This window comes from Phalacrocorax carbo, chromosome 17 (assembly GCF_963921805.1).
Source record: "Phalacrocorax carbo chromosome 17, bPhaCar2.1, whole genome shotgun sequence".
Lineage (NCBI taxonomy): Eukaryota > Metazoa > Chordata > Aves > Suliformes > Phalacrocoracidae > Phalacrocorax > Phalacrocorax carbo.
Window position 1 is genome coordinate 13,181,889 of NC_087529.1, and position 27,054 is coordinate 13,208,942.

The 27,054-nt window shown below is 53.2% G+C and overlaps 2 protein-coding genes across 3 annotated transcripts in view; both read left to right on the plus strand.

Annotated features, from left to right (window-relative positions):
* RNF43 (ring finger protein 43) overlaps positions 1–19,464 on the plus strand; it is a 59,902-nt gene extending 40,438 nt beyond the window's left edge. For both annotated transcript variants that reach the window (XM_064467620.1, XM_064467621.1), the window contains 8 exons: positions 3,958–4,080; positions 7,548–7,622; positions 8,902–9,033; positions 9,549–9,650; positions 10,313–10,468; positions 11,054–11,156; positions 11,632–13,161; positions 19,333–19,464. In XM_064467620.1, the coding sequence (XP_064323690.1) occupies positions 3,958–4,080; positions 7,548–7,622; positions 8,902–9,033; positions 9,549–9,650; positions 10,313–10,468; positions 11,054–11,156; positions 11,632–13,161; positions 19,333–19,376 (2,265 nt within the window). In that variant the 3' untranslated portion in view covers positions 19,377–19,464. The remainder of the gene's footprint in view (positions 1–3,957; positions 4,081–7,547; positions 7,623–8,901; positions 9,034–9,548; positions 9,651–10,312; positions 10,469–11,053; positions 11,157–11,631; positions 13,162–19,332) is intronic.
* A 3,308-nt stretch (positions 19,465–22,772) lies between these two features.
* Positions 22,773–25,849, plus strand: SUPT4H1 (SPT4 homolog, DSIF elongation factor subunit). The gene is made up of 5 exons (XM_064467622.1): positions 22,773–22,906; positions 23,418–23,524; positions 23,639–23,694; positions 23,902–23,955; positions 25,429–25,849. Exons 1-5 carry the CDS (start codon positions 22,838–22,840, stop codon positions 25,494–25,496), a joined length of 354 nt encoding a protein of 117 aa, XP_064323692.1. The 5' UTR covers positions 22,773–22,837; the 3' UTR covers positions 25,497–25,849.
* Positions 25,850–27,054: the final 1,205 nt, after the last annotated feature.

Here is a 27,054-nt window from a genome sequence, read left to right on the forward strand (position 1 = left end):
GGGTAGGTGTCCCAGAGGGAAAGAGGAAAAGACCACAGTGCCCAGTCTTAATAGGAAATCAAAGGGAAGGTTTTGGTGCATTCATCAGCAGGTCTTCTCCAGATTTACTCGCTGGGTTCCCCTCCACAACAGCTGCCAGCATTTTATATATTCACCCCATGCTCATTTGGAGCTGCAGAAGCTTAGCCCGTTGCTCTTATTCCCAGTGTTTATCATTCATGCTGTGATCAGGCCCGGCAATCCTCGTCACAGAGAGGCTGTTCTGTGCTTAGCACACAGGACCGTCCCTCGCCCCGTAGAGTCACTGCCCCAGGAACGTCACAGCACCCCAGGCCATTCCCACCCGGGGTCGGACACAGCTCCAGGCAGCACTGGGAGGTGCAACTTCTTCCCCAGCGCTGGCGGCCTGGGCTTCTCTGGGCTCTGGGAGCAACCCGGTGAAGGCTCGATAACGCCGGTAGGAGGGTTATCTCTGAATTATTAGAAGTATCACGAGACACGCTCTTTGCATTTCCTGTTTTGCGTTTTTCTGTGATTATTAAAATGATACATTAACCAAAAGCCGGAGAACTCCCAGTCAAGCAAACAGAGTATAAAACTAATGACACTTCTTGGTAAAGCCAGCAGGATCACAGGCACTTCAATGCTGTGTTCGTCTTGGTAAGGGCAGTGCCTGCCGTTGCTCGAGTGAAGCACAGGATTATTTGGGAGCCTTCCCTGAGCGCTCCCAAGTTGTAACAGATTGGATTGCTTCCCTAGAAACCTGAATTTCTAGATTTTATGGTGTTTGGCATGGTACAATTGCACTCTCTCTAGCGTCTTTAGGTCTGAAGTCTAAATTATATAGCATTTTGACATTTTTCTTCTAATAACACTATGGATTAGAGAGGAAGACTCCAAAAGAAAGACAGATGAGAGACTATACCAGTCAAAGGCGCCAGCAGTTCCTCAGTGCCAAGCTACCCTGTGCGATATTTTGGAGGGTAGCAGGTTATGTCTTAGCTCATACTCGTGTTGCCATCTCTTACAGCTCGGTCTGTGAGCGCCCGGAGGTTAGGTGAGAGTCTGGGGTTTGATTTCTTTATGCCCTTGTGACTGACCGTAGGTGTTACCTACCTCAAAATCTAGGCAATTTGCAAATATCTATGGTTGTGTGTTTGTTGTTTGTTTTGTTTTGTTTCGTTTTGTTTTTTTTTTTCTAATCCCCACCATTTTAAATTGCTTTCATGGCTTTGTAAGACCTAGTCTTGTTTTGTAGCCCAAGACTTAGTGCTACAGAATGCAGCGCTATGATTTTGCAGTGCCAGGGTGCCCGTGCATTCGGAATCAGTGCCGGGCTGTATCACCGCACAGGCTGCGCAAAACCACACCCGTGACCGCCAGCAGCGTGCCTGCACTTTTCTAATGGGTATAGCCATGGGATCAAAGGGGCAATCTCTGCAAATTACCCTCCCGGGGAAACCCCGATGCCTGCGGGGTCGGCGTAGGCGCAGGCGGGCGCCCAGCGTGGGGGGCCCGGGGATAACGGAGCTGCGCTCTCCGGCCGCAGCCTCCACCGGGCTCCGGGGGCTCCGGGGGGCCTCGGGGGCCACCGGCGGGGCAGCAGCGGCCCCGGAACGGGCCCCCCCCCCCGGCTGTCGTGGAGCGGTTCCCCCGGCTCCCCGGGAGGGGGTCCCCCGCTGCCCCCCCCCCCCAGCCCCGGCAGGGCTCGGCCCCCGGGGCCGGCTGGGAGAGGCAGGACCCGGCCAAGGGCCCCACCAAGCGGTGGCAGCTCCTGCTGCAGCCCCGGGGGCTCTGCCGGAGCTGTCGGGGTGAAAACCGGCGTCTCTTGGCCCCGGGGACGGCGGACCCTGGGGGGGGGGGGCGATGCAGGGCCCTGCACCTCGACCGGCTGCCAGCACGCAGCCTCAGCCGCCGCCAGCGCCGTCCCTCCCGGCCCCCCCGGCCGCAGCGGCTCAGCCGGCAGCGCTGCCCCCCGCCCGGCGAGGGCACCCGCGGGAGCGGAGGTGCGGCGTCTCTCCCCTGGCTTTTGAAGGCTCCCACGCAGGCGGCGGCACCTGGGCGCATCGCCTGCGCTCCTCTGCCGTCAGCAGCGAGAAACGGCCGCGACGCGTCTCCTGAAGGGCGTAACTAAAACCAGCCCGGGGGAGTCGCGCCCCCCTGAAGGGCCTGTTCCTGCAGCCCGCTGGGACGTTAACAGGTGACATCGGCACGTCTGAAGTTAGGTGAAATGAGCCCCGTTCTCCCTCTCCCCCAGCTGGATTTCTGCAATAAGCAGCTGTCCGGGAGAACGAAACGTCGTCTGGCTGTTTCCCAGCCTGCCTCATTCCCCAGATGCTGCCAGCCCCATACCGAGGGGTGAGCCCGCGTCTCAGGGTGCCCCGGGTCCATGCTGCTGCCTGAGGATGGGAGCAACGCTGCCTCGCAGGCCCCGGGGCAGCACAGGCATGGCCAAGAGCAGATGGGGATCGAGGGGTCTCCCTGGGCTGCTCTGACAATTCCTCCCCATTTTTAAATCTGCCAAGACAACAGCCTTTTTTTCACAGCTGTTGGGATGCTGTTGCAGGATTACCTGCAGGGTAGGCAAGCCTTCCAGGCGTGGTCCTGGATGGACACCAGCTACAAAGCCTGCTCGAATCCTCCTGGTTTATAACATTGAGCTTTCTTGCTTGTTTCCCACACTTCCGCACAGCGATGCTGTAACAAAGGCTGTCCAGCAACCATAGTATTTACAGGCTTTTCTGTACTATAATGTGTGCGCTTCATACCCCACAGTGTAGCCGCAGTGGAGGAAGCCACGTGGCTTTTATAGGAAGAGCTGGGGAGGCTCATGCAAGACGGTGGGACTCCCAAGAGGGAGCCAATAGCCGAATTGCAGTTTCCTTCAACCTCCTGCCATCCAGCACAAGATCGTTGTCCCTCCACCACTAAACTGGAAAATCAGAGGCAATGACCTACTTCCCAGGCAGGGATCCGAGCAGCGCTCAGTGGATGGCATCATGACGGTGAACGCACAGGAGCGAGGTGCAGCCGTGGGCAGCAGGCACTGCCCGTCCGAGCTCTGCCCCGGCAGCAGGACAGGCTCACCTCCAGTGGACTTGACCATGGAAACACAAACCGAGTGCCACTGACGGGAGTGAGCCCCATGGCTTGTGTCCTTGTAACATGCTGGGGCACGCTGTATCGCCTCCTGTAGGATGCTCTGCAGAGGCGTGTGCCCAGAGCTGGTGCCTTGACCCCATCCCGTCTCAGCTCCCTGCTGCCAGTGGTTTGGCTCAAGCTGATGAACGTTTTTTCAGAGCTCACTAGGGATGTGGTGACTGGGATCTTTTCCCTACCCTTCTCATTCCTGGTACTTCTCTACCTGCTTTCAGTTTTTTCACTCCTTCCATTGGCTTCTCCTCTGCAAATTCATCATATGGTTGTTCAGTTTGGTGGCTGAGAAACAAGAAGTGCTGAATCTTTGAGGGCACCAGGCATTTGCTTTTGTCGTGGTCCCTTTGCCTTGCCCAGAGGCCTGGCAGGGAGCGAGGTGGCTGCAAGCAGAGAGTCCTGCAGTCCAAGACAGTCCTTGCAGCAATGGGACATGTGCTGTTGGGATGCTCTGTCCCAGAAGTCAAGGGCTGTGGTCTCACAGGCTGCTCTGGCTTTGTGTATCTGTGACTGGGACAAAGTCAGACCTGAGTGAAACCACCAGAAAGGTGGAAACTCCACTTTCCTTTGGGACGTTTTCCTGGTGGACCAAAACTTTGACGGTGATTTGCTTCTTGTGGCATTCAAAGCCTCACTGATACTTAGATGGAGCCACGGGATGTAGCAGCGGTGGTGATGCCCCCTGCAGGGGTGTCCTACACCCTCTGGGCAGGTCCTTACGGCACAGAGTCGGAGGTGGGCTTGAGCCACCGTTTGCGGTGCTGAGCCCCAAGATCTGAGTTTCCCTTTGCTTTTGTCCTGCAGTCCCACCCGCTGTCCCTGTGTAACACCAGCGAGGATGAACACACCGAATCGGGATTCATCACCATTGTCAAGCTTGAACAGCCAGATCGGGATCCAAACCCCTGCCTGTCACTGGCTAACAAGGTAGGTGCAAAAATGCCCCCAATTGCACCAACCTGGGAAGTGAAACCTGTGGCACAGAAAAGAGTCAGGGAAGGAGGAGGCAGCAGGGTGGGACAGAGCTGTTGGAAGGCAGAGAAAAGGACAAGGGTAGAGCAGGGTCCTTGGCAGAAGGGGTCCTTTGGGAGAGACACTGGGCCAGCCATCCCCAATACCCTTCCCTCCTTATTTTTTTGGACTGCCTGGCTTTATGAGAGGTGTGGATTTTTCCCTAACCAGACTGCTCTGGGACAGCTCAGACCTTTCCCCAGCATCCATATGCTTTACTGCCTGGCAGCCTTGTGTCCCTCCTGTTTTGCAGCCTCCCCTTGCTTGCTGGCCTGTTGGGGAGATTGGTGTTTCCCTGTGTCCTCTGTCCTGTGGGAACACATGGTCTTGTCTTTAAAAATAATACTGTAATACTTCACTGGACGAGGCATGTGAATAGTCAGTGCTGAGCAATTCAGACAAATGCAAACCAGATGAACTAGCGGTGGGACGTGACTCTAACAGTGGGGGCCACCATCCACCCTGCAAAGGGATGGGAGATCTCAGAATTCTTCAGATCAGGTCTCCTGTGAAAGAGGTACCTTAGTGAAACAGCAGTTACTGTGTCAAAAGCTGAGGTCACTGGTACAATTCCTTGGCAATAAGGAAGTCAGGTAGGAACGAGGGTCATTTTAAGCCTTAAAATCTTTGTGTCTCTGATAAAGGTCCGTGGATAAGGCTAACATTGCTTTTCCTTCAGTGGTCACGGCGTCTTTTTATTGCCTCTGTACTAAATGTTGTGTTATTTTTCCACAAGCATGAAAAATGCCTTGTTTAGCTCCTCTTGGCTTTATCCAAGGATTGGCTGAGGAAGGTCTGCACAGGGAGGACAAGACATGGTGCATTGCTGCACTGTGGTCATCCTCACGAGCCTTGCTCCCTTCAGGACCACGAACCCTCCCAAAGCAAATAAACCCCTAAGTTCATTGCCATGCTCATGACAGTTCACCGGCCTTTAGTCATCATTGCTTTGTTACCAGAGCTGAATACAACACTCTGTTTTTGAGATCTAGTAGAACATGACATCAGTTGCCATCCTGCCTGCAGGTAATCCTGCTCCAAGATCTCACCCAGGGAGGCTCACAGCTCGTCTCCCCCCAGATAGGACCAGCTTAGCCATGAAATACAGGAAGATGCTCCTTAAGCTGGCCACATCCCCAGGCCCTGCCTTGTACCTTGGTTCCTCCATCCCCCTGCAATTGCAGTCTGGCTGTTTCTCCATCGTCCTGAAGCTTCTGCCAAGCTCCTTCCCTCCAACATCATACAGACCTCTTCCTCAAAATCCCTGGACAACGCTTCTCCTCAAGAGCAGGGATATAGCTGTGGGATGTGGCTGGTGCTCACTGGAGCAGGAGCCTTGTTTTCCTGGCATGCGTTTCTTGCGGTAGAGCTTTGCGTGTTGAACTGCAGCGCTGTATCAATGGTGATAAAAATAGCCTTGTGCAAAGTGTTATCATAACCTCTGCTTTAGCTGTCACCCAGCCAAGCAGTGCACGCAGACAACCCCATCCAGCCCAGCATGAGGAAAACTCCACCAGCCACCTGAGCAACTTTACTGCTTCTCCTCTCTTAAATCCTAGAAGTGCTTCAGCATTCAAAGCTAAAATTAGTAGGGAAGGTGTTAGGTCTGCAAGGGGAGAGGAGGGCATGGAAAATACCTCTGGAATAAATTCAAAAGGATTTCTTTTTCTTTCTGATGCATCAGTTGTAATTTTTTTGGTGTATTTTGCTTTCTGAGTGAACCATTGCTTGCAAGTCTGGTTGACAGACTGCTGAAACCATCCTGTAAATACATATTTGCACCAAAAATGTCTCAGTCCTCAAAGAGGAAGGTCAGCTGTGCCACATGACTGAAGAGATCCAACACAAGGACAGAAAGCTCTCAGAAAATGATTGCAGCAAGCAGGCTGCGAATAGCTTGAACAAAAGCTGTGTCCTTTGCAACAGGAGTCAGAAAGACGTTAGGAAGAGTCACTGGTCCACTCTCAGTTGTTCTTTTCCTTATCGTTTGTGTCTTTAGCAGGATAAAATCTTCGAAAAGCTTTGAAAAGCTGTTCATTGTTCATCAAAGCCTGACTGGCTCCAATGGGTGGAAGTCACTACCTGAAAGTCCTGTTTCTTCTTTGGTGCTGGCAAACCCTGAGGCTCCTTTGATCCCAGGCAGGACCCTAGTCTCTGATCCCTTCCCCGAGCCTCTGATCCCACTTTTCCAGCTTCCTCATCTGGTCTACCAGACCCAAGAGTGTCAAATCCTACCAGCAACTCAGAGCCTTCAGCCCTGCCTCCGTGGTCTTCCCGACCACGGGCACCTCCATTCACATCCTCACCCCTGTCCCCAGTCCCAGGCACCCAGCTTCTTCCCGAGGAGGTGCGTGGAGGTGACCAGCACCTGCGAGCGAGGCATGGAGCTGAACCTGCTCCGTTGCTGCGTGCCGCGCCAGCGATGCCCCTTCCCTTCGCTCAGCCGGCGCCCATTTGATATTGCAGCTGGGAAGCGGCGGCACTGACCTCCGGCCCCTGAGCTGGAGTTTGGCACTGCAGTGGGCAAACTGCTGCAGCAGCTCCGGCAGCTCCCTGTTTGCACAGGCGCTCGGCGACGCGCAGATCAAAGGGCTCCGCATGAGTAACAGCGGCCCAGCCCTGCACTTTGTTCACATCCCGTCTCCCTTTCACAAGAGGCTGCCTCTGCCTGCCTGGAAGGCTTGAAGGGCTTGGTGGGAGGACGTGGGTGACCCCGCAAGGTCCTCCAGGCAGTGTGCTTTGACCTCACCAGCGTGACACCTACGCTTATTTGGGTGGGTCTCAAAGCTGTCCTCCTTGGACTGCAGCAACTGGTGGGCTGTGAAAAGCCACCCCACTCCTAATCCTAGACCAGCCCTGCAGCCCAGGCATCGCCTGAGCTTCTCCCTGATGAATGTGGGGACGGGGACCAGAAGAGCGACGTGTGTGGCAGTCAGGCCCATAGACAGCCCACGGCTGGTGCAGCCATGGTGAGAAGTGGGGACCTGCAGAGGTTTCTACTCTCCTGGGATGGGAGGGCTGCATAGCGGTCAGCTGGGCTAACGGGGCTGCAAATCCCTCCCTGGCAAATCCAGCTCTGAAGCAAAGGGGCACATGGCACAGACAGCTGGGGAATTTAGTGTTTAGGTTCATGACTTGCTGTGCCTGCAAGCCCACGGACTAGTTTGACGGGAGAAACCATCCCTGAACTGCGGAGCTGTAGCAAGAGCAGGCACTGCAGCTCAACACAAGTGCAGAAACCAAGGTGTAAACTATTTTCTCAATCTAAGCAGCAGGTGCTTCTTTCTCCTGTGAAGGGCCAGGGAGGCAGATACATATCCAAATGGCAGATGTACGGATGTACAATACAAAATGTCCACTGAAGCTTCTGTTCTTTTGGACAGGCAAAGCTGGCGGGGGAGCGTGGAGCCCGTGCGATCCTTTTTGACATTACCGATGATGAAAGTGCTGCTGATCAGGTATAAACCCCATTGATATTATCAGCTAAATGCCAGTACTCGTGTCCCGTCCCAAAATGCGCCCAGATCAGGACCCACCAGCCACCAGCACACCGTGGGAGGTGCCAGGAGGACACTGCAGGCAGGCTTTGAACGTTAGCTCTTACCCAGCTCATCCATGCACACAGACAGTGCTTTCTCATTTGCTCACTCTGTGGCGTGTCCAGATCTCCACACAGCACAAGCAGACCAGCAGCTTGCAAACAGCATTTCCTGCTCTTAAAGGACATTGTCTGGTTAATTGAGCTTTTCTGTCAGGAGCTGGATGCTTCCTCTTGGGAAGTCACAGATTACCTGATCCCATCTAGTACAGACAGCCCCGGTGTACCTTAGGGGAAAGATGATTGCTCGAGTTTTCAAGCCAAACTCACAGCCACCCTGATATGCTGCTGGATGCTCCTGCTGCAAGTTTAACATTGGTTTAGAGGCTGCCAGAGGTCCCTTCCAGCAACACTGCTGTCATCTCTGGAATGGAATAGGTTCTATATCGAAATAATCAAGGGATAATTAAAAGTATTCAGCATTAGATAAGAACACAGATAGAGGAGCTGGTGCCTGAGCTTATCAAAACTCTGGGCTGACGCCTCCTGTGGTTCTTTCATTCACTTACGGCGTAATTTCTGATGCCAGAGAAATGCAGCGGTGAGTGCAGGCCCGTGAGGTGATGCTGAGGTTGCTCAGCAGGGGCATGGGAAGAGGTATAGTGGGTCAGTCTGGAGGAGAGGGCAGACATGGACACTTGCTGAGCCAGCCTGTTCCAGGCTGCCTGGACTGGGGTGGAAAACTGCTGGTAGGACCAGGAACAAACAGAATGCCCGGCAGATCACAGAGGGAGGAGGGGGAACACTGATGGGTCTCACAGGAAGAGAAGAGGAGGCATTTCTGCAGCGAAGGCAGCACTCAGCAGTGTGGTTGGCAGTTACCATGTGGAAGAGGAGAGACCAAGAACTTTTGCACACAGGGGCTGGAAAAAGGAGCACAAGAGACACTGAGCAATGTCCAGTTGTGCATGAGGAGGCACCATGGGAGAAAATTAAGAAAGCCATGCTGAAGAGTTGGTAAAAGAAGGCGAGTTTCCATCTGATTTCATCATAGAGGGATAGTGCAAGTCTGGGGGAGCAGTCAGTCTCTAAAGTGTGTGCAAGAAGCATCGGGAGGAACCAGACGTGCCTGGGGTGCCAGGATAGTCCTTGTTCCAGGCTATTTTGGACCATCTCTCACTGTGTTTGTTTCTTTGCAGCTGAGAAAGCCCAGAGGTCTGAGTCAGCCTGTGGTTCTGATCAGGGGCCACGATGCTGAGCTTCTCATGGGAGTTGTGAACAAGAACAGAGAGGCCCACGTGAAGATAGAGGTCAAGGAGCCACCAGCTTGGGTGAGAAACACACCATTCTCACTGCCTTCTGCATCCTCCCTCCCAGGCTGCTGTGACGTGGAATAGGACTTCCCCAAAGATGCTGACCTTTCCTCCCCAAGGACAGAGATCACAGCCCCTTGCAGGAGCTGCCTGTCCTGCAGCATTCAGATGACGGGCTGCAAATAAAGGCTCACAAGTGCTTTCAGCTTATTTAGTTTATTTTGCTTAAACATCACAAGTGAGGTGAAGGGATTCCCTGTCTCTTCAGGTGAGACCAAGCCTTGATTTTCTCATCTTGTGCTACCTTAGACCATGGCCTCTAGGGAGCTGAGATGCTGCAAGATGGAGAAATTCCATTCCTGATGGACTGAACCCTTTTTCTGTTACCTGTAAAGAGCAAGGAGGGAGAGCTTGGCCAAGGATCCATGTATTCAAAGGCTGATGGTCAGGAACAGATCCGGATTCCCCTGCCTAGCCTCTAATTCCCACCCCTGCCACACAAGAGTAATTTCTTTCCTGTTTTTACCCAACAGCCAGACTACGACGTGTGGATTCTTCTCACGGTGGTCAGCACTGTGGTCGTCATCATTCTGATTTTTGTTGTCCGCACAAAGTGCCAGCTGAACAGGACTCAGGTAGGAATCTCATGGAGCAGATGTGTCTGAGCGAACAGAAACGCGTGAAGGATGGGAACAGACAGTTTGGGAGGGGAAATGTGCCTCTGTGTGAACAGAAGATGTGGCCACATGAGGCAGGAGCGGACCAGGGATGAGCAGCGTGATCCTGAGATGGGCTGGCAGCACCCCTGCTGCAGCGGCCTTGCTCTTCTCCTGCCACCCCACCAGCACTGCAGCCTGCAGTCCCAGCATCTTTCAGAGCTTGTCACAGCACCCAAAGCTGCAGAGCTGGCCCACGAGTTCTTCATTTTAAGAGTATTGTCTGTATTGGTAGAGAGTAGAAGATTTAGTATTTTAAACAGAAACTTACAAACTAAATAATCATCTTTCCAGAGTGTGATATATTTCCAGATGGGAGAATACCCCATTTGTCCTACAGAAAGACAAGCTTTTGGGGCTCAAAAATTCAGCACTGTGGAGTGATTTTGAATGCCCAGTGCCAGACATCTCCCGCTGGTGACAAAGCCTACTCTGGCTAAGTCAGGTTAGACAAAAAGACACCTCTGGAAATTAGTATCACCCCCAAATTCCTGTAATCCCATTTTGAAAACAGAAGGGCAATGAGAAGTACGGTAATGTAGGGCTGAGCCTCTGCTTAAAGCCGGCTTTCTCCCTGGCAGGACTCCTTGCAGCAGCAGACCATGCAGGCCATCGGGCAGCTGGCCACGCGCAAGTACCAGGCAAGGTGCCGGCAGGCATCGCGGTGGGACTCGGCCAGCAGCTGCAGCTCAGCCCCGGTCTGTGCCATTTGCCTGGAGGAGTTCAGCGAGGGCCAGGTAGGCTGCGGGCATGGCTTCTGGTTAGCCGCAGCTCTGAGCTCCCCAGCTGCAGACTGGTGGGAGCTGTGGTGGGAGCTGAGCAGTCTGGCAGGGGCGGGAGGCCCTTGGATGTTTCCTTCAGCAAATCCTGAGGTCTGGGAAAGGATCGGCATCGATGGAGGTCTGCCTGCCCCTCAGCCAAAAAAGCCCTGCCCCTGCTGAAGTAATTTGTCTGCAAATTCAGATTCCCTGAAAACGGGTCTCCAGCTGTCACTGTAGGGCAAAATGTCCATAATACGTCCATGTTGAAACAACAGATAAAAGGTGGGGTTTGCTTCTCCAAAGCACTCAGCCTGAACCTCCCCTATTCCTGAGGGCTAGCACCTCTCTGGACATTCACACCCCAGAGCTGCATGCAGCAAGCAGAACCAGAGCTTCCAGGCTGCTGCATAGCCTCCTCCACGCAAAGCTGGACTGCAGATCGCTCGCTGTTAGACATCTTTCCATCCTACAAGGCTCAATTCCATCAAGAAGTACCCATCCAGGTCTTGGGACACGGTTCTCCTTGCTCACGCTCCTCCTCTCCTCTCCACTTCTCTCTAGGAACTGCGGATCATCTCGTGCTCCCATGAGTTTCACCGGGAGTGTGTTGACCCCTGGCTGCAGCAACACCACACATGTCCACTTTGCATGTTCAATATCCTTGGTATGGCTCAGGCACAGCGTTTTCCAGCCAGGGACTGGGTTGGGTGCAGGGGTTGTGCCCAGGAGGTTCGTGTACCCTTGGGTGATGCATACAGTCGGTGCGTTGGCAGGAGCATGTGCCTCTGCGCACGTGGGTGTACAGGGTGGTGTGTACGTGGAGCGGGGAGCCTGTGTGTGCGTGTGAGCCCCCGCAGGGCACAGCGAGGTGCTGGCCTTGCGCTGGGACCTGCACCAAGAGGAGGGGTTTCCAGTCCTGGGACCGGCGAGGAAGGGAGGTAGGGTCTGAGGGCCGGGGCAGCAGGGAGGGTGCTGAGTGTGCAGGGACCATCAGGATGGTTTGGTGGTGGCAGTGAGGAGTTTCAGGGCATGGGTGGGATGTGGGAGTGTAGTGGCAGTGCAGCAGAGGCTCGCCGGTGCTGGGGCTGCTGCGGCTGGGCTGTGGGACATATGCTGGATGCTCCCTTCTCTCTCCACAGCCAGAGACTCGATGGACCAGGCCACAGCCACTGGCTCCAGGCTGGCCCCTCGGGACATGGAGCCTGGACGGCGACTCCACCTGTTCCGCCAGCACCCGGGACATGCCCTTTACCACCTCCCACACGCGTATCCTCAGAGGAACCTCAGGAGCTTTCCCCCGGAGCCAGCCCACGGCAACCACTTCTTCCACTCTCCGGAGCTCTCCCAGGTGGATTTTGGCACCATCCACTATGTTCCCTACAGGCCAGCCACCTCCCTGCTCACCTGCAGCCACCCGTCCCCCCTGGCTCCGGGCTTGCTGGGCCAGCAGCATCCCAACCCTTCGGCATGCGGACAGACGCAGCCACCACACAGGACCTGTTCGCTCCAGTCCCAGCCCCCCTGCCTGGGGCTCAAGGCAGCCCTGGCACAGAAGCAGCACCGTGCACCTGCCCTGCGCCGGGGGGTCAGCCACGGGCACCAGCACAACAGCAGTGGTTCTGGGGAGAGCTATCTCACGGAGCACAGCGGGTACCTGGCAGATGGGCCAGCCAGCGACTCCAGTTCAGGGCCCTGCCATGGCTCCTCCAGCGACTCCATGTTGAACTGCACGGACGTCAGTCTGCAGGGCATCCACGGCAGCTGCTCCACTTTCCGCAGCTCCCTCAGCAGTGACTATGACCCCTTCGTGTACTGCAGCTCAGAGGGACCCACCACGGACAACGGCCTGGAACAGCCACGGCCCCCAAGGGAGACACGGCCCAGGTCCTTGGACCTGCTGGTGCCTGGGGGTGCTGCTCCGGCCAAGCCCCAGGTGCTCAGCCACATCCACTACCACCACCACCAGCACCATCACTATAGAAGAGACACAGAGTGGCCACCTGGGCGGGCTGGGCAGGGGCCTGGGCAGCGCAAATCCCGGTACTCTGGGGCTAAGATTGGCTTCCACAGTGCTCGGACAGAAAAGAGGACTGAGAAAAGCCATCACTGTCAGCAGCCTCTGGAAAGCAGCACTGTGCTACAGGAGGCAGCTCTGACAGGACAGCCAGCATTTCCCCAGCAAGGCCGGGAGTCCACTCATACCCCCTCTGCTTCTCCAAACAGGTTGGACTTCAGTGTAGATGCCAACAGACAATCGGGAGCAGCTGGCACATCGCCTGTCCCGCTGCCTCTGAGACACAGCTTACAGAGCCGTCATCACCGAAGGAAAAGAAAGTGTCCCCTAGAGCCTGACCCCGCTCTCCTGCCTGAGGACTCAGCCTCGCCCAAAGCTTGTGATGCTCACATTCCTCATGGCCATCCCGCTGGCCACCCCTGCTTGCCCGAAGTCCAGCCCCTGATCCCAAGTGCTCCCCGGCCCTGCAGCTCAGGCTCTCGGCCGCTCTGGAAGTGTTTAGTGCCACAGTCTGGCTCGGAGCTGAAAAGGCAGGAGGACGGGTTGTCAGGATGGGAGGGAAACCGCACGGTTCCTGCTGATTTTTCAGGGACAGGTACCCCCAGACACAGTCTGAGTCTTCACCTTCACTGCCCGTCTCAGCAGGGTTGTCAGGGTAAGTCTGGTGTTTGCTTCTTCTTGCAGCAAGCAGATGAATGAGGGTGGTTTGCTGAAGGTGCCTGGCTGCCAGTAGAGCTGGAACCTTCAGGGTGGGCTTTCCTCCAGCACCACAGACAACAGGAGCGTTTCAGCGCTCACCTGTCTGGAGATGATGGCCCGAACAATTAGCAAGTCTGTTAATGAGCACACCAAACTCTGTACTCTCGACATAAAATAATGCAGATGAGAAATAAGGTGGCTATTTTCAACTAAACAGCTCTAGCAGCTGAAATATCTGCCAGAGGAAGGGGTGGGACCACATTTTTCGGTGTCCTTACATCAGTCTGGATGTCTTACTGGCAGAGTCATTATCCTTAAGGCTTATTGGGCTGTAGCTGTCTTAGCCAACCCCAGCTAACTGGAATCAATAAGGAAGGACGTGTGCGTGGCCGGTGGTAGTAGGAGAACAGACTAAATGAGTTTATGGAGTTGCACTTCCCTCATTTCTCACCTGCCTCTGTTGCGTGGGAGTTGCTTTTCAGTGTCCTTTGGAAATCAGATGCCATTGAAGTTTGGCCCTTTGCCTAACTGCTGTACCTCTCTCACGGGGAGAGGGAAAATGCGTTGGAGATGAGTTTGAAAGAACCTAACTGAGTTTAGCTCCCAGGCCTTGCTCTCTCAGGCTCCTCTTAACACAGCAACCTGCGAGTCAGCATGGGCAGGTGCTGGCTCCGAGCGGAGCCTGGCTGCCTTCCTCCCCCTGCCACTGACTCATTGCAGGTCCTCGGGCAAATCGTTTTGATTTAGGTACAAAATACAGAACTAGCTGCCTAATTTCTGTTAAAATGCTGGCCTTAAACTACTGACTCACCATGCCCATTGTGCCACAGAGATAATAACTTCCTCCCCCTGCTTGTCCATCCTGCCCTACACCACACCCAGGCTCCTGGTGGTGGGGCGCCTGCCAAGGAGGCAGCAGGGAAGGGGGAGAGGCTGGATGGGGCACAGTGCTGGCTGCCTGCGGCACTCAGGGCTCCCAGACTCCCAGGAACCGATTATTCTTTTTTTCCCAGGCACAGAAGTGCCTGCCACTGCAGATAGGTGCTACGGGAGGTTCTTCAAAGGGCCCAGAGGGATGCTGCCGTTTTGAGAGATAAGGAGGCAGCAGTGGTTTGCAGGTAGCTCAGAGTGCTGTTGCCCCCTGAGCTGGAGGCGGTGGGCAGCGATATCACTGGGACACAGCCCTCCCAGGATCACAGCAGGGTACCTCCATAGGGAGGGAGCCCTCCGGCATGAGAGTAGGCTGCTCAGGCGTTGCTTGGAGCTCCCATTTCAAAATGAAACTGGGAGGACTCCCCAAGCCACCAGAGCACGAGTCTGTGCACCGAACGCAGAGCACCAGGTGCTACAGTGTCCAGGGCATTGCAAGGGTCCACACTGTGATTCCTCTGCCTCTTTGTAGACTGTCCCAGTGGTCCAGATACGTGTCCACCTCCTGATGCTGTGATGGGGGGCGGCTCCTGGACACCCACCCAGAGCCAGTGCCAGCGTGCTTTGCCAAGCACGCACAGCCTTCGTTCCCTCTTACCTCCCTTTACCAGGAGCTAGCAGGACCAATGTGTTTGAAAGCAGTGTGACTCTATGTCTGTTTGACTGCAGCTGTGGATGCTTTCAGGGCCAGCCAGAGAGTCAGAATCTCCTTGTAAGGTTGGGAAATTACATAGAACAGAAGGATTTAACTTTATTAGGAACTGAGGACAGCTGAAGAGAGTGGGAGCTCATGCAAGGCTTCTGCAGAAAAGCCATCAAGCTGAAAACATGTCGGTTGACATAACACGACGTCTGAGTTATAATCACATCAGTTCTTTATCTTAGAAAAGGACTGGGTGTAAATTAATAGAGAACAAGTAAAAAGAGCAAAGAACACTCTCAATAGACAGTCCCATGTAAGCAGGACACAAAAAATAGACAATGAGACCAAGGAGAAATGCATATCTGCCTCAAAATAAATGCTGTGAGGCTAAAAATATAAGTGGATAAATTAGAAAGTCTGGCTTTAAGTTAAAGTTTTGACATAAACTTTTCAAAAACCCAGTTAAAAAAACAAACAAACCAGTGGGACCCTGTAATTCCCAGGTGAAATTACAGAGAGAAGAGTGTGTCTCTTCTGGTGGCATGGGAGGGATACGATGCATTAAGGAGAGTGTAAAGTCCAATGACAAGTAACACAAAAATCCCCAATTGCACCTAAGTAGGAGGAGCATGGTATTAGGATTATAACACACTGCATTAGCACAGGCTGCAAAAGAGGAGCGTACATATACATGAGAATCTTCTTCAAATAATACTAAAAGAAGCAGTCAAAAGAAGAAGATGCTTTTGGGCACAGGGATCATTTAAAGCCCCACAAAAGGTCTGGCCAAGCAGCAGAGCAGAGAGAGCAATGAGAAGCAAGAAGCCGTTCCTCCAAAGTGAAGGTGTGGCTAGACAAAGAAATCAGAAAAGAGTTGGGTGCAAAGCTAAGTGCAGAGTCACAGTGATGCAGGCCAGGAAAGATTTCTATGAACAAGTTGTGAAAAAGAGAGAGGTTATTAATGCAAATGTTTTCAACTCCATCAGAAGGAAAAAGGCTGCCAGAGGCTCTGCAGGCCCAGGGAGCAACACCGGTCTAAGAGGGATGGGTCAAGGGCTGTAACTGCACGGCAGAAGAGCAAACAATTTATTGCACTAGCGATCAGCATGGAAGTGCTTGAGGAGGTTCTCACCCTGGCACATTCCCATTCAGAGCATGGGGTAGAGGATCGCTTATAAATTAAATCATCACTTTGAGCATTTCTGAAACTCCCCAATAAAGTGGATAGTAACAACTTGCCAGGGCTGCAGATGACTCACCTGGGCATCATGCAGGGGCTGAAGCACAAAACTGCTAAATCACAAACGCGGACTGCAATCTGTCACCCATGCCCAGAGCCAGAAGGAAGAGCTGAGGGCAATATCAGCTTGAAATAGCTGAAGCCACAGAATGATGAGCCTGACTTTCCTGCCAAGCAAATTGTTAAAAATTCAAATACCAGGTCTGACTTGTAGGCACATGGCTAAATGTGAAAACCAGGGGAGGAGGCAACACATCTTTTGTAGAGAGAGATAACGCCTCACAGATCTTTTAGGGGAATGAAGCTCTCAAAGGATAAAAGGGGAGGTACTCTCATAGGTAAATAACTTGCTAAAAAATAGGAGACAAAGTGCAGATCAGTCTTAATGGAGGAAAGTTACTTGGAGAAAGAGGACAGTGGAGTTATCCGTCTGCATCTTTCAGCAAGCTCACAAATATCCTGGACAAGGAGAGGAGATGATAGCAAAGTTTATAAAAGACAAAATCCTTCAGGCTTGTCGGCTTTGGAACTGCTTACAAAGCATTACAGAAGGATCTCCCATTGCTGAGCTATCGGTGATAAGAGTAGTGGATGAAATCCCATGTACGTAGCACAAAATGCCACACATGAGCAGAACCGCTTCTAAGTAAAAATCAAATTATTATTAGGAGCTAGCTGGCAACAAATGTGGGATAAGCAGAAAGTGCCACTATGCAGCTGCGTAAGTCTGTGGTGCTTTCACAGCTAGCATCCACCACTGATCACTGCTGCTCAAAAAATTATGTAGCAGACTGGGGAGAAGGGCAGAAAAGTATCAAGTGGAATCACAACAATGAGGTTTTTCTGAGAAAACAGCCGGAATATGGAGACTTTCATGTGGGAAGAAGATGATTAGCAGAGAATAAGAAAGAGAGGATATGAAATCAGGAGAGCAGGGGAGAAGGCAGGTAAGAGAGACTCACTGGTGCTTATAACAAAATGAGTGGTGGCATCAAACGGGAACCAGAAGCTTTAAAATGCCTGATAAGGAAACACACACTGTGTAGTGAAGCTGGTGCTCATTGCCCAGAGGATGTAGGTGCCAGGAATAAAATAGGTTCAAGAGCCTAGATCAAGAGCTACCAAATGCAGAGATGCAAATACACTCTCTGGCTCAGGAAGTCCCTGAACCAGGGTTTCCAGAAGCTGATGGTGCTCCTGTGGGATGCAGCACCCTCCAGGTGTGTGCTTACCTCGCCCAGCTGCAAGCAAGGTGAGGCTGAATCTTGGTCCACAGCCCCTGGAGAAACTCCACTTGTGCAGGCAGTGCCATGCGCTGGCATCGCAGGGAATAAGGCTGCCTGCAGCCATTGCCAAGGCGCCGCAGATGATCCCAAAGATGCTTACTTGATCTTGGAGTTTATGCCACTTCCCTGAGCACCTCCACCGGCTTTTCTTGGTGGGATTTGCATAAAGATGCATCCCTGCCTCTCTTGCCTGGGAGATGATACCTGGGAGCTGCTTCACTGAAGAATTGATCCTCAAGCAATGCTGAATGGATCCTTTTAAGAGAAGGCCGACCACTAGCAGTGAGTTACAGCTAGATGGTTTCCTAAACCACCCCAGCACGCATGGATCATGTCCCAGAACAGCCAGATTTCTCCCAGCACAGGCTGATGAAATCTCTCTGGGAAGTCTTACCTCCTGCAGCACGCTGTCAGCATCCTCCCCCTCTCCTCCACCTCCTGCTCATCCTCTTAGCCATTCCCTTTCATGTCATGTCTTTGATCTTTACTAGAGAGGGGGAAAGGGATGAGAGGGCAGAAGAAGACCACCATTAAAACCTCATACCCAAAGGACAAGATTTCTCTTGTATCACCAAGGTGTTCTCCTTCAGGTCATTGCCCTGTGTGGGTCTCGATGGCCAGTTCAGCAGCTGAGGCTCTACCACCTCTCACAGTTCAAGACTTTTATTTAATCATTCTTTCTGTTTGTATAACGGGACACTCACAGAGGCATGGTTTTCAGAAAATACTTTAATAATGCTGAGACTCAAGGCACCCGACTGATCACAGAGAGATTGAAGCTGTACAGTTTCTTTCATGTTACACATAAGCTGGTGCACGTGAGAAGCAGTTGGCAATGCCTTATTCAATGTACCGGTGACACAAATCACAAATGCCAGATATGCTGAAACTCTGTCTTCTGCTACTTTGGCCATGCCTGCACACGTATGTATACGTATAACACACTCTGTGCATTGATTTTCCCATGTCAATTAGCTACATTTTCAAAGCAGACCCTCATTTGTTTGTTTTCTTCCCATATATTTAATTTTCAGAGGTCCTGTTCCTACAGCTGGTGATTTATAACAGACAAGAATTTGCTGTGACTGTTTTGAAAAGTTGTTTTGAATTGCTCTCTATGAATATACGGGCATTTGTTTCCTTTTGATCTCAGGAACATTCAGGAAAAGGGAAATGTGAAAAATAATGCATGTATGCCTTTGCCAGGCTATGCTGCCCCTGCATGAGAGCTCTGGGCAGACTTGAGAGACATCTGGGAAAGGGGCTGTGCTGTGTGCGTCAACACTCATTCACACTGAGGGAACGGGACTATCTGAAGCAGTACCTCGGGGCGCACCATTTCTAGGCAGCCCTTATGTTCAATGTTTCACAGTAAACTACGCAGCACTTAGCTGTCAATTCACCAGGTGGAAAGGGCTGCAGTCCTTGCTGGCTGGGCATGAGGGACTGGCATTTGTGGCCAACCACCACTCATGGCATTTGGCTTGTTCAGGACTTAGAAACAATTTATGCAACCTCTTGAACACCATGAAACACGCGCCATCCCTTTCTCACATGCACACATCACTTGCAGCCTGCTTTTATTGTCTGGAGTTTCTGTTGTTGTTGTCCCCTCCCCTAGAAGGTGCTGCCGGGACACTGTGTGAATATGAATCTGTGTTATTTTCTGTCGCTAACGATTTTTAAAACCACTGTAGAGAATTTCCTCAAAGAGCAAACATCAAAAGCAAACATCTAGTAGCGATGTGAACCCTGGGATACATCATGCCCTTAGCCTGTATGTTCTGAAATATTTAAAGAGTAGCTTGACGTCTTATCTTTATGTTTTATTGTGCTTTAACTTAGAGGAATAAACTGACTGGGGAGGTGGCCACAAAAGCCCCTCCAAAATACTGGGAGAAACTTAGTGGCTTTCACTGCAGCATCCATTCTTTGTATTGCAGGGTCAAGACCCCAGCAGCTGCAGAGTCTGGGGATGTTCAGCTAGTTGTAGCTGACACTTTTCTTTTTCCTTTTCTTTGAATGCAGGATCTGAAGAGGAGGTCCAGGATGTCCATGAACACTCAGTTTAATAAAGCACTGGCCTGTTTGCTTACTGGAGAGCTGGAGTGGACAAAGAAGTTCAGCGTACCAGCCATAGAAGAGCTCACGTCTCGCTCTCTGCACAGGCAATGCGTGATAACCAGCCCTGACCTGCACAGCCCACGCCAAGATGCAGACTGCAAATGAGCAATGTGACACTTGTGGTCTCCTCACGTGGTCCCACATTGCGATGGTCACACAATCACAGAGCTGTGTTCTCCAGGTCCCCTTCTCCTTTAAAGGCACAGGCAGCCTATCTTCATCCTGTGGCATCTATCTGCGTGGGCTGGCTCGCTCAGAGTCTGGTCTGGGAAGTCACCAGCTGGAGAGCTCGCGGAGTGAGTGCAAGCTGCTATTTTGGCATGTTCATGCCACAGAAGGTTTTGCTAAACACTTCAAAAATAAAAAAGCCTTCAAGACCAAAAGCTGCAGAAATTACTTTCTGTGGCCTGGTAGCTCCTGACTTAATTTCCTCACTTAGGTCAAAAGCCAGACTTCTTCATTTAACTTCTCCACTCTCAGACACAGGAACAAGCTACTCTCAGTCTCACCACTCACAGGTCTGCCCTGCAAGGTGGTTCTTCTGACTTCATTGGAAACCAACAGCTCTCACCACTTTTGATCACTTCATTGTCCCTCGGCTGATGCCATCTCAGCCAGTTGCTGCGTTTTGCCAGCAGCAAGAGAGGTGAAGACACAGGGACAATGTCAACATTTCTGGGAAGGAGCTGGGTCAGACTCTTTCCATTGCAAAGAATCCACCCTCTCATCTGGCAATGTGAACAAGTCTCTCACTCATCCTCTAGCTCCTCCACCTACCCTCAGAATAGGTGTGAAGGCCAGCCCTGTTAAGAGCAACTACTTTTTTGAGGATATTTCAAGCCTGAGAGAGGTTTGTGTCCTGAGACAGGAGTCACAGAAAATCCTTGCGTTCACGTGGCTCCTGCTTCTCTCCTTCCTCCCTTGTTGCCACAAGACACAGCAAAAATTCCCAGCAAAAGCATCCATAATAGATGCAGAGCAGAGCCCCATCCATCACCCAGCCTTATCTTCCTATTTCTGAGAAACCTGAAATGACCCTGAAAAGGAATTTTTCAAAATGCCCTTCCGCCTTTTCTAACATTTTGATGATGGAGAGAGAAACCTTGAGAAATCGCTAGTATCTCAATTTATTACTTTTTTTCATCCCATTTGTGGGTGGTTTTTTGGAATGTCACTAGTTCTTATTTCCTACATCTTATAATTTGGGGTCATTCAAGTTAAATAAAACCTGCCAACTTCAAAACATATAGAACCCAAACAGTTTTTATACAGCAGAGAATGACACTGTCGAGTTCATTGCCCTAAATGATCATTCAAGCCAAAGAATTAGCCAGATTCCCACGTGAAGTGCACATTTATATGGCACCAAGCATTGGTGAGGATACCACACTGGAGCTGAAAGTAACTCCTGACAATCTGAAACCTGGGGCAGAGACAGACTTCTGCCATCTGCTCAGTGCTCAGAAAGCTTTCTGTGTCTTCCTTTGAAGTAGCAGTTCAAGAAAGCCCACTGGTTACGTAGTCCCAGTTCAGGATAATCCTGCCTCTGCCTGCCTTTGTTGGTGAGGAAAGCTTTTTATGGGGTTTGCTGCCCTTAGTCTTTGAAAAAGCCATCTTTGTCCCAGCTGCTAATCAGTCACTGACATTCAAGTGATGGTATTAAAAGTCAGCAAATAGCACTGTTTTAAGCAAAGCATTATTCCCTTGCTAGTGTTCATTTCTCTTCTCCAGTGACTCAGCCACTGCAAGACCTTTCAGCCTACAGAAGAGCTGAATTTCTTTCATCAAAGAACCCCACAGAATTATATTTTAACCTTTCCAGGCTCTTCTTGCTTGTCCTACAAAGCAAGCAGAAGACACAAGCTCAGATGTTTTCTCCCTTGCAGGGAAGTCAGAATTAAACTAGAGGAAAAAAAAAAAACACAGGAGCAGGTCTAGATTCCCCCTGTTCAGCTTCTTGTGCATGTGGTCCATGGCATGTCTCAGTCAGCTGCCTACATTCTTGACCATCCTGGAGGGCTCTGGTGACTTTACAGAGGGGAGGATGATGAAGTCTGGGTGATCCCACTGGTTTCTGTAGGAGTCAAGAAGGCTGAGAGCCTCCAGGGATGCATTTCGCTGCCTCAGAGGAACGAGCATCTAGTTTGCAGTCCTCCTCTTTCCCTTCTTATCCTTAAAAAAACCAGGAGGGCTCTGCATCTGTGGCAAGCCCCAAGCTTCTTAGTGAAAGTGGTCAGCACTAACGCACCCTTTCTACTCCCTACTGCAGTATTACCAGGCTGCGCAGGGCAATGCCTGCTTTAAAGTGTTTTCCTTTCCTGATATTATGCTGCTGCTCCTTTTCGTCTAGAAAATGGCCATCCCAGATGCTGGGCCCCCTCCCTGGGGCTTGCTGAGCTGAATGGGAGTGTACAGGTCTACCTTGGTGGGTTCTCAGGTGGGAGGAGAGGGAGGAACTCTCTGGGAAGGTGGTTTTCAAGATCCTCTTCAGTAGATGGACAACCATCCTTGGCTGCCTGGAAGGGAAGAAGCAATATCTGAGAAAATGGGGAACGGCTCCTCTCAGTTCCTGCACCTCTCCCTTCTGGTGATGCTTTTGAATGCCGTGGGCTCCGTCACTGAACTCCTTCAGCATCACTGCCATGAAGAAGAGCTCGTTTTCCTTCGTTGCATCTGAAGTCCCAGATGAAAACTGATGGAAGCCAGAGCATCCCGAACTCCCTCTACCCAAAACCAAAGCCCCAGCCCTTCCACAGGGCCCACCGTCGGACCAGCCGGGGTGGGCACTGTGGGCCGGGCCGGCTGGACCTCCTCCCCTTCCCGCACAGAGCCTCTGGTCTCCCATTTGTAACATTCAGATCCTTTTGAAATGTGAATATAAGTTTGTTTTTCTGTTGTTCGTTTTGGTTTTGGTTTGGTTTGGTTTTGCCGAGTCTGTCCTGGCTCTCGGGGCTTGGGAATAAATTATGACCAAAAAAAAAGGAAGAATACGTTTTATATATATGCAAAACTGTGTATTTATGTCCTATAGAAACAAAGATGTGTGAATATGCTGATGTGCTCACAAATATATTTATTTACTAATATATTTATCCATGTACCCGGTCTGCTCGCCTGGTTTTGTTCATTGTACCGAGCCAGCGGCACCTCGGCCCAAACCCACGGAAATAAATGGCTCGGCTGGTGGCTCCGGGCCCAGCCCTGTGGGGCGAGAGATCGCCGGGCCCGGGCCTGCTCTGGCGGCCGCCTCTGCCCGTGAGCGGAGCCGCGGGCGCCGGTGCCCCCAGGGGCTCCCGCCGCCCTCCCCCGGGCCCGGGCCCAGGCCCCGTGGGCCGAGCCCCGCCGCCGCCAGTCCCGGCCCGGCCCCGCTCTGCGCCTGCGCGCCGGAAGCGCGAGCGGCGGCGGCGGGATGGCGCTGGAGACCGTCCCGAAGGACCTGCGGCACCTCCGCGCCTGCCTGCTCTGCTCCCTCGTCAAGGTGCGCCCGGCCCCGGCCCCGCGCCCCGCCCGGCCCCGGCCCCGGCCCCGGCCCCGGCCCCGGCCCCGGCCCCGGCCCCGCTCCCCGCCCGGCCCCGGCCCCGGCCCCGGCCCCGCTCCCCGCCCGGCCCCGGCCCCGCGCCCCGCTCCGGGCCGTCCCCCGCCCTGCCCCGGCCCCGGCCCCGGCCCCGGCCCCGGCCCCGGCCCCGCTCCCCGCCCGGCCCCGGCCCCGGCCCCGGCCCCGGCCCCGGCCCCGCTCCCCGCCCGGCCCCGGCCCCGCGCCCCGCTCCGGGCCGTCCCCCGCCCGGCCTGGGCCTCCCTGCCCCGGCCCGGGCCTCCCTCGGCCTCCGGGCGCTTCCCCGCCGGCTGGGCCTCCTTCCCCGGCTCCCGCCGGCCCTGCCCGGCTCTCCCCTCCCTCCCCCAGCCCCTGCGGCCGCCACGGGCCCGGCTGGGCCCCGTCCCGCCCCGTCCCTCCCGGCGCGGCCCCGCGCTGATGCCTCCGTTCCCCTCAGACCATCGACCAGTTCGAGTACGACGGCTGCGACAACTGCGACGCCTACCTGCAGATGAAGGGCAACCGGGAGATGGTCTACGACTGCACCAGCTCCTCCTTCGACGGGTGAGTGGGGCCCGGGCCGGGGCCGGCCGCGTTCCGCGGGGTGCCTGGGGATGCCGCGGTGGCACCGCGGGTCACCTGCCCGGGAGGCATCCCCTCACTCCGTGCCTCCCGCAGGATCATCGCGATGATGAGCCCCGAGGACAGCTGGGTCTCCAAGTGGCAGAGAATCAGTGAGTGGTTTTTCCCAGCTGGTTTGGGGGCCGGAGATCCCAAATCCCAATGCAACCCTTCTCTGGGGTAGTGGGAGTCGCTGCTCAGGCTGCGGGGGGTGGTTTCTGCCCCCCATGAGGGGCCACCTGCACCAGCAGAGGCTGGCAGGGATGCTTGCCCACCTGGCTACTGCCGTGTGGGGCAACTCGGTGTTTTCTTTTCCCCAGGTAACTTCAAGCCTGGTGTCTATGCAGTGTCTGTGACCGGCCGCCTGCCCCAAGGTAACGCTGCCAGCCTGTGCGAAGGGCAGGCTTCTGCACGGAGGCAGCTGAGGGATTATTCTGCACATTAGGTGTCAGGGCTGTGGCCACCACCGAGGTGACAAACTGGGCGGTGCATTGCGCTCTACCTATGTGATGAAATCAGGGTTTGGGGGTTCAGTGAACACTCTGTATTGTGACCAGAGCACACACCGTGTGGATGAAGGGATTAGAGGGGTGACTGCGAGAAGGAGGTGCTGAACGGGAGGGTGGTTTCAGGGTTCTGCAAACAGGTTTTCTACCTGCAGTCATTCAGCACTGGGCCTGCCAGAAGGTGATATTAAAGATGCTGCTGACTAAAACCTGTGATACCAGGCAGGCTAGCAGAGGGATAAACTGTGATTAAAGGGTGACTCCAGAAAGTGGGTGCATTTCAAACCATTCAGCTACAGGGAAACGTGAAGGTTTGTCCATAGAAAAGAATTTTGCAAGATGGGGTGGTGTTATGGCAGTCTCGGTGAGCAGATACCCCTTTCCATCATCGTACTGCACTGAGGCCTTACATTAAGGTGTTTTTTGTGTGCTTATAAATGGAGCGGAGGGTGTAGAGACTTGGCCTTACCTCTGTAATGCAGAAGCTGCATCATCTGGCTGCCCTGACTGTAGCCCCAGAGCAGAATCCTAACCTGTGCCCCTTCCCAGGAGTGCTGCAATCCCGTATTCCCGGGGTGAAAGCTGTGCTTGTGTCTGGAATCCCAGGCTCCTTTTTTCTGACCTCAGCTCCACCATCTGCATTGGGAAGGAGCTGGCCCATGGTGAGGCTTGAAGCTGAGCCCGCTGGCACAGTGTTGGGCGCATCCGAAATAACCAGAGTGCAGCAGATGATGGTGTGAGCTCGATGCAGCTGCAGGCAGGGAGCACAGGGCAGCAGGCGGATGGAGTGCATGTGGGAGATGCTGTCTCTGGCCTCGCTTAGCTCCTCCTTGCATCGCAGGGTGAGCAAGAAGACTGGGGAGTGTGGTAACCAGCAGGCTGCACTCCAGCTGTCCCTTGGCTGTCTCTTGGTGTGTGGCGCTGGTGAAAGCCACGCTGAACACCATGGTGTTCTGCTGTCCCTGTTATTACGGGGTTACTGAGGAGGTGGGACATGCAGGCAGGTCGCAGAAGTGACTGAAAGATATAAGAAGTACCCTTAAGAGCTTGACCTGGTCAGTACAACCAAAAATATTAAAATATTTTCAGGTGGGAAATAATGTAAATAAGATTTTTACCTGGGTCTTTCCCAAGGCAAAACAAGAGTTGATGTTTGGGAGCTCTGTCGAGGCATTTAAAGTAGAAGAGGGAATGCTCTTAACAGTTCTATTAGAAGAAATGAAGATGATGATCCTCCATTTTTTGATCTCGGCAATGAAGGCTGTATGACAGAGCAGCCAGTTTTTTTCAGGGCTCCTCATCCCTAGAGAATACTGAAATCTGTTTGTCTCCTTGCTGCAGGGATCGTCCGAGAGCTGAAGAGCCGTGGCGTGGCGTACAAGTCCCGAGACACAGCTATAAAAACCTAAGGGGCTCTTGTGCTGCCTGGAGGATTCCCCGGTGCTGCGTTCGGAGAGGCAGCGGGCACATGGGGCACCGCTCTGAAACCTTTTAGCTTTAGGATGTGGGAAGGCGAGCCTGGACTCAGAGGGAGCTTGCTGGCTCGGCTCCTCTCGCTCAGTACCTCTGGACTCAGCCACACCAGTCTGCCCACACAGACCATAGACTTTTTTTTTTAAGCCTTGACAAGGGGAAGGGTGTGAGTAGGTCTGGGGAAGTGGTGTTTAATGGTGATGGACAAGCTTTTTTACAGTTGGTGTGGAAAAGAGGAGAGCTGGGATATAGCTGTGTAATTACTTCAATAAAACATACTGCCTGGTCAGAGTTGAGTCCATCTCTATATTCAGCAGTTTCACTGCCGCAGGGAGTGGATGGTGTGGTGAGGGGTTTCGCATTCGGCCCCCTGCCTGCCAGACTGTTCGGAGCCTACGATTGCCATCACTTCTTACACCATGGACCGCATTCCTTCCTCAAGAGGGAGGGAGGTCCTGCCCTGGCAGAACTGGGATGTCCTTTGCTGCAGACTAGTGATTTGTGCCTTACAACTCACGGCTGGATGGAATAGGTAAGACGATGCTCAGTATTTCACGTGGAGGTAATTATCTGGAGGTCCTGGTGCCCTGGGCCTGCAGGGTCCTGTACACGGGACGTGGAAGGCAGCTTGAAGGACCTTCAATGGCTGTTGCTGGCCTCCAGGGCAGGCAGAGTGAGATGAGCCCACTGCTGGTGTGGTTGGGAGGCAGCGCCGGGCCTCGCAGAGGGGAGGAGTGGACAAGCAGGGGTGGAACCACCCATCCAGCCTCCTATTTGTAGAGGTCTGGCTGTTTCAAGCATCATCTTGGATAGTGTCTGCCTTGCATGGGCTCCTGAGAGATTTGGCCTCCTTAACTAATGGCTCTTGCTTAATTTGTTTTGTTCCAGTTCAGCAGCAGCTACCGATCACAAAGGTGGCTTCTCCAAGGGCAGAGTCCTAGATCAGTAGCTCTGTGAAATTATTTTTTTTCCTGAGATAATCCTGTAGCTGGAAAGCTCAATTTGTGTTTTCTATAGCCAAACAGTGGAAAACTAATACAGCCTGACAACTGCATTTGATCTGGGATGAAAGTGGCTGCAGCAAAGGGAATGCGTCGCTGTTGGGGATTGATGCTGTCAGGAGTGTGGCGGCGACGTCCTCTCTGTCCTGCTCTGCTTTGTAGAGGTGACCCTGAAAAGGAGGCGTAAGCACTACAGGTCAGCCAGAGCATGGCTTCCTGCGGGGTTTTGGAGCAGATGTGTGGCTGGAAGAGACTGCCATGAGCACTGCGGGGCTGTAGCATTAGCTGAGATTAAACACTGCAGAGAGAGATGTCTTAAACCACGTTTCTCTTGGGGACTTGCAGACATGATGCTGAAGCCAAGAGTATTTGCTAGCTGCAGACCAGGACTGAGTCAAGTTGGTGGTGGGCTCTGGGCTCCAGGAGACGCCTCCAGGTGTAGATTGCCTTTTGTGGGAAGAGCAGAGAGTGCTTCAGCCCCTGGCCTGAGGGT

Excerpts from the sequence above, each read along its gene's own strand:
- SUPT4H1 (XM_064467622.1), top strand. The coding sequence starts at position 22,838 with ATGGCGCTGGAGACCGTCCCGAAGGACCTGCGGCACCTCCGCGCCTGC. Across the intron at positions 23,695-23,901 it reads CTCCAAGTGGCAGAGAATCA|GTAACTTCAAGCCTGGTGTC; the intron begins GTGAGTGGTTTT and ends TCTTTTCCCCAG. Across the intron at positions 23,956-25,428 it reads GACCGGCCGCCTGCCCCAAG|GGATCGTCCGAGAGCTGAAG; the intron begins GTAACGCTGCCA and ends TCCTTGCTGCAG.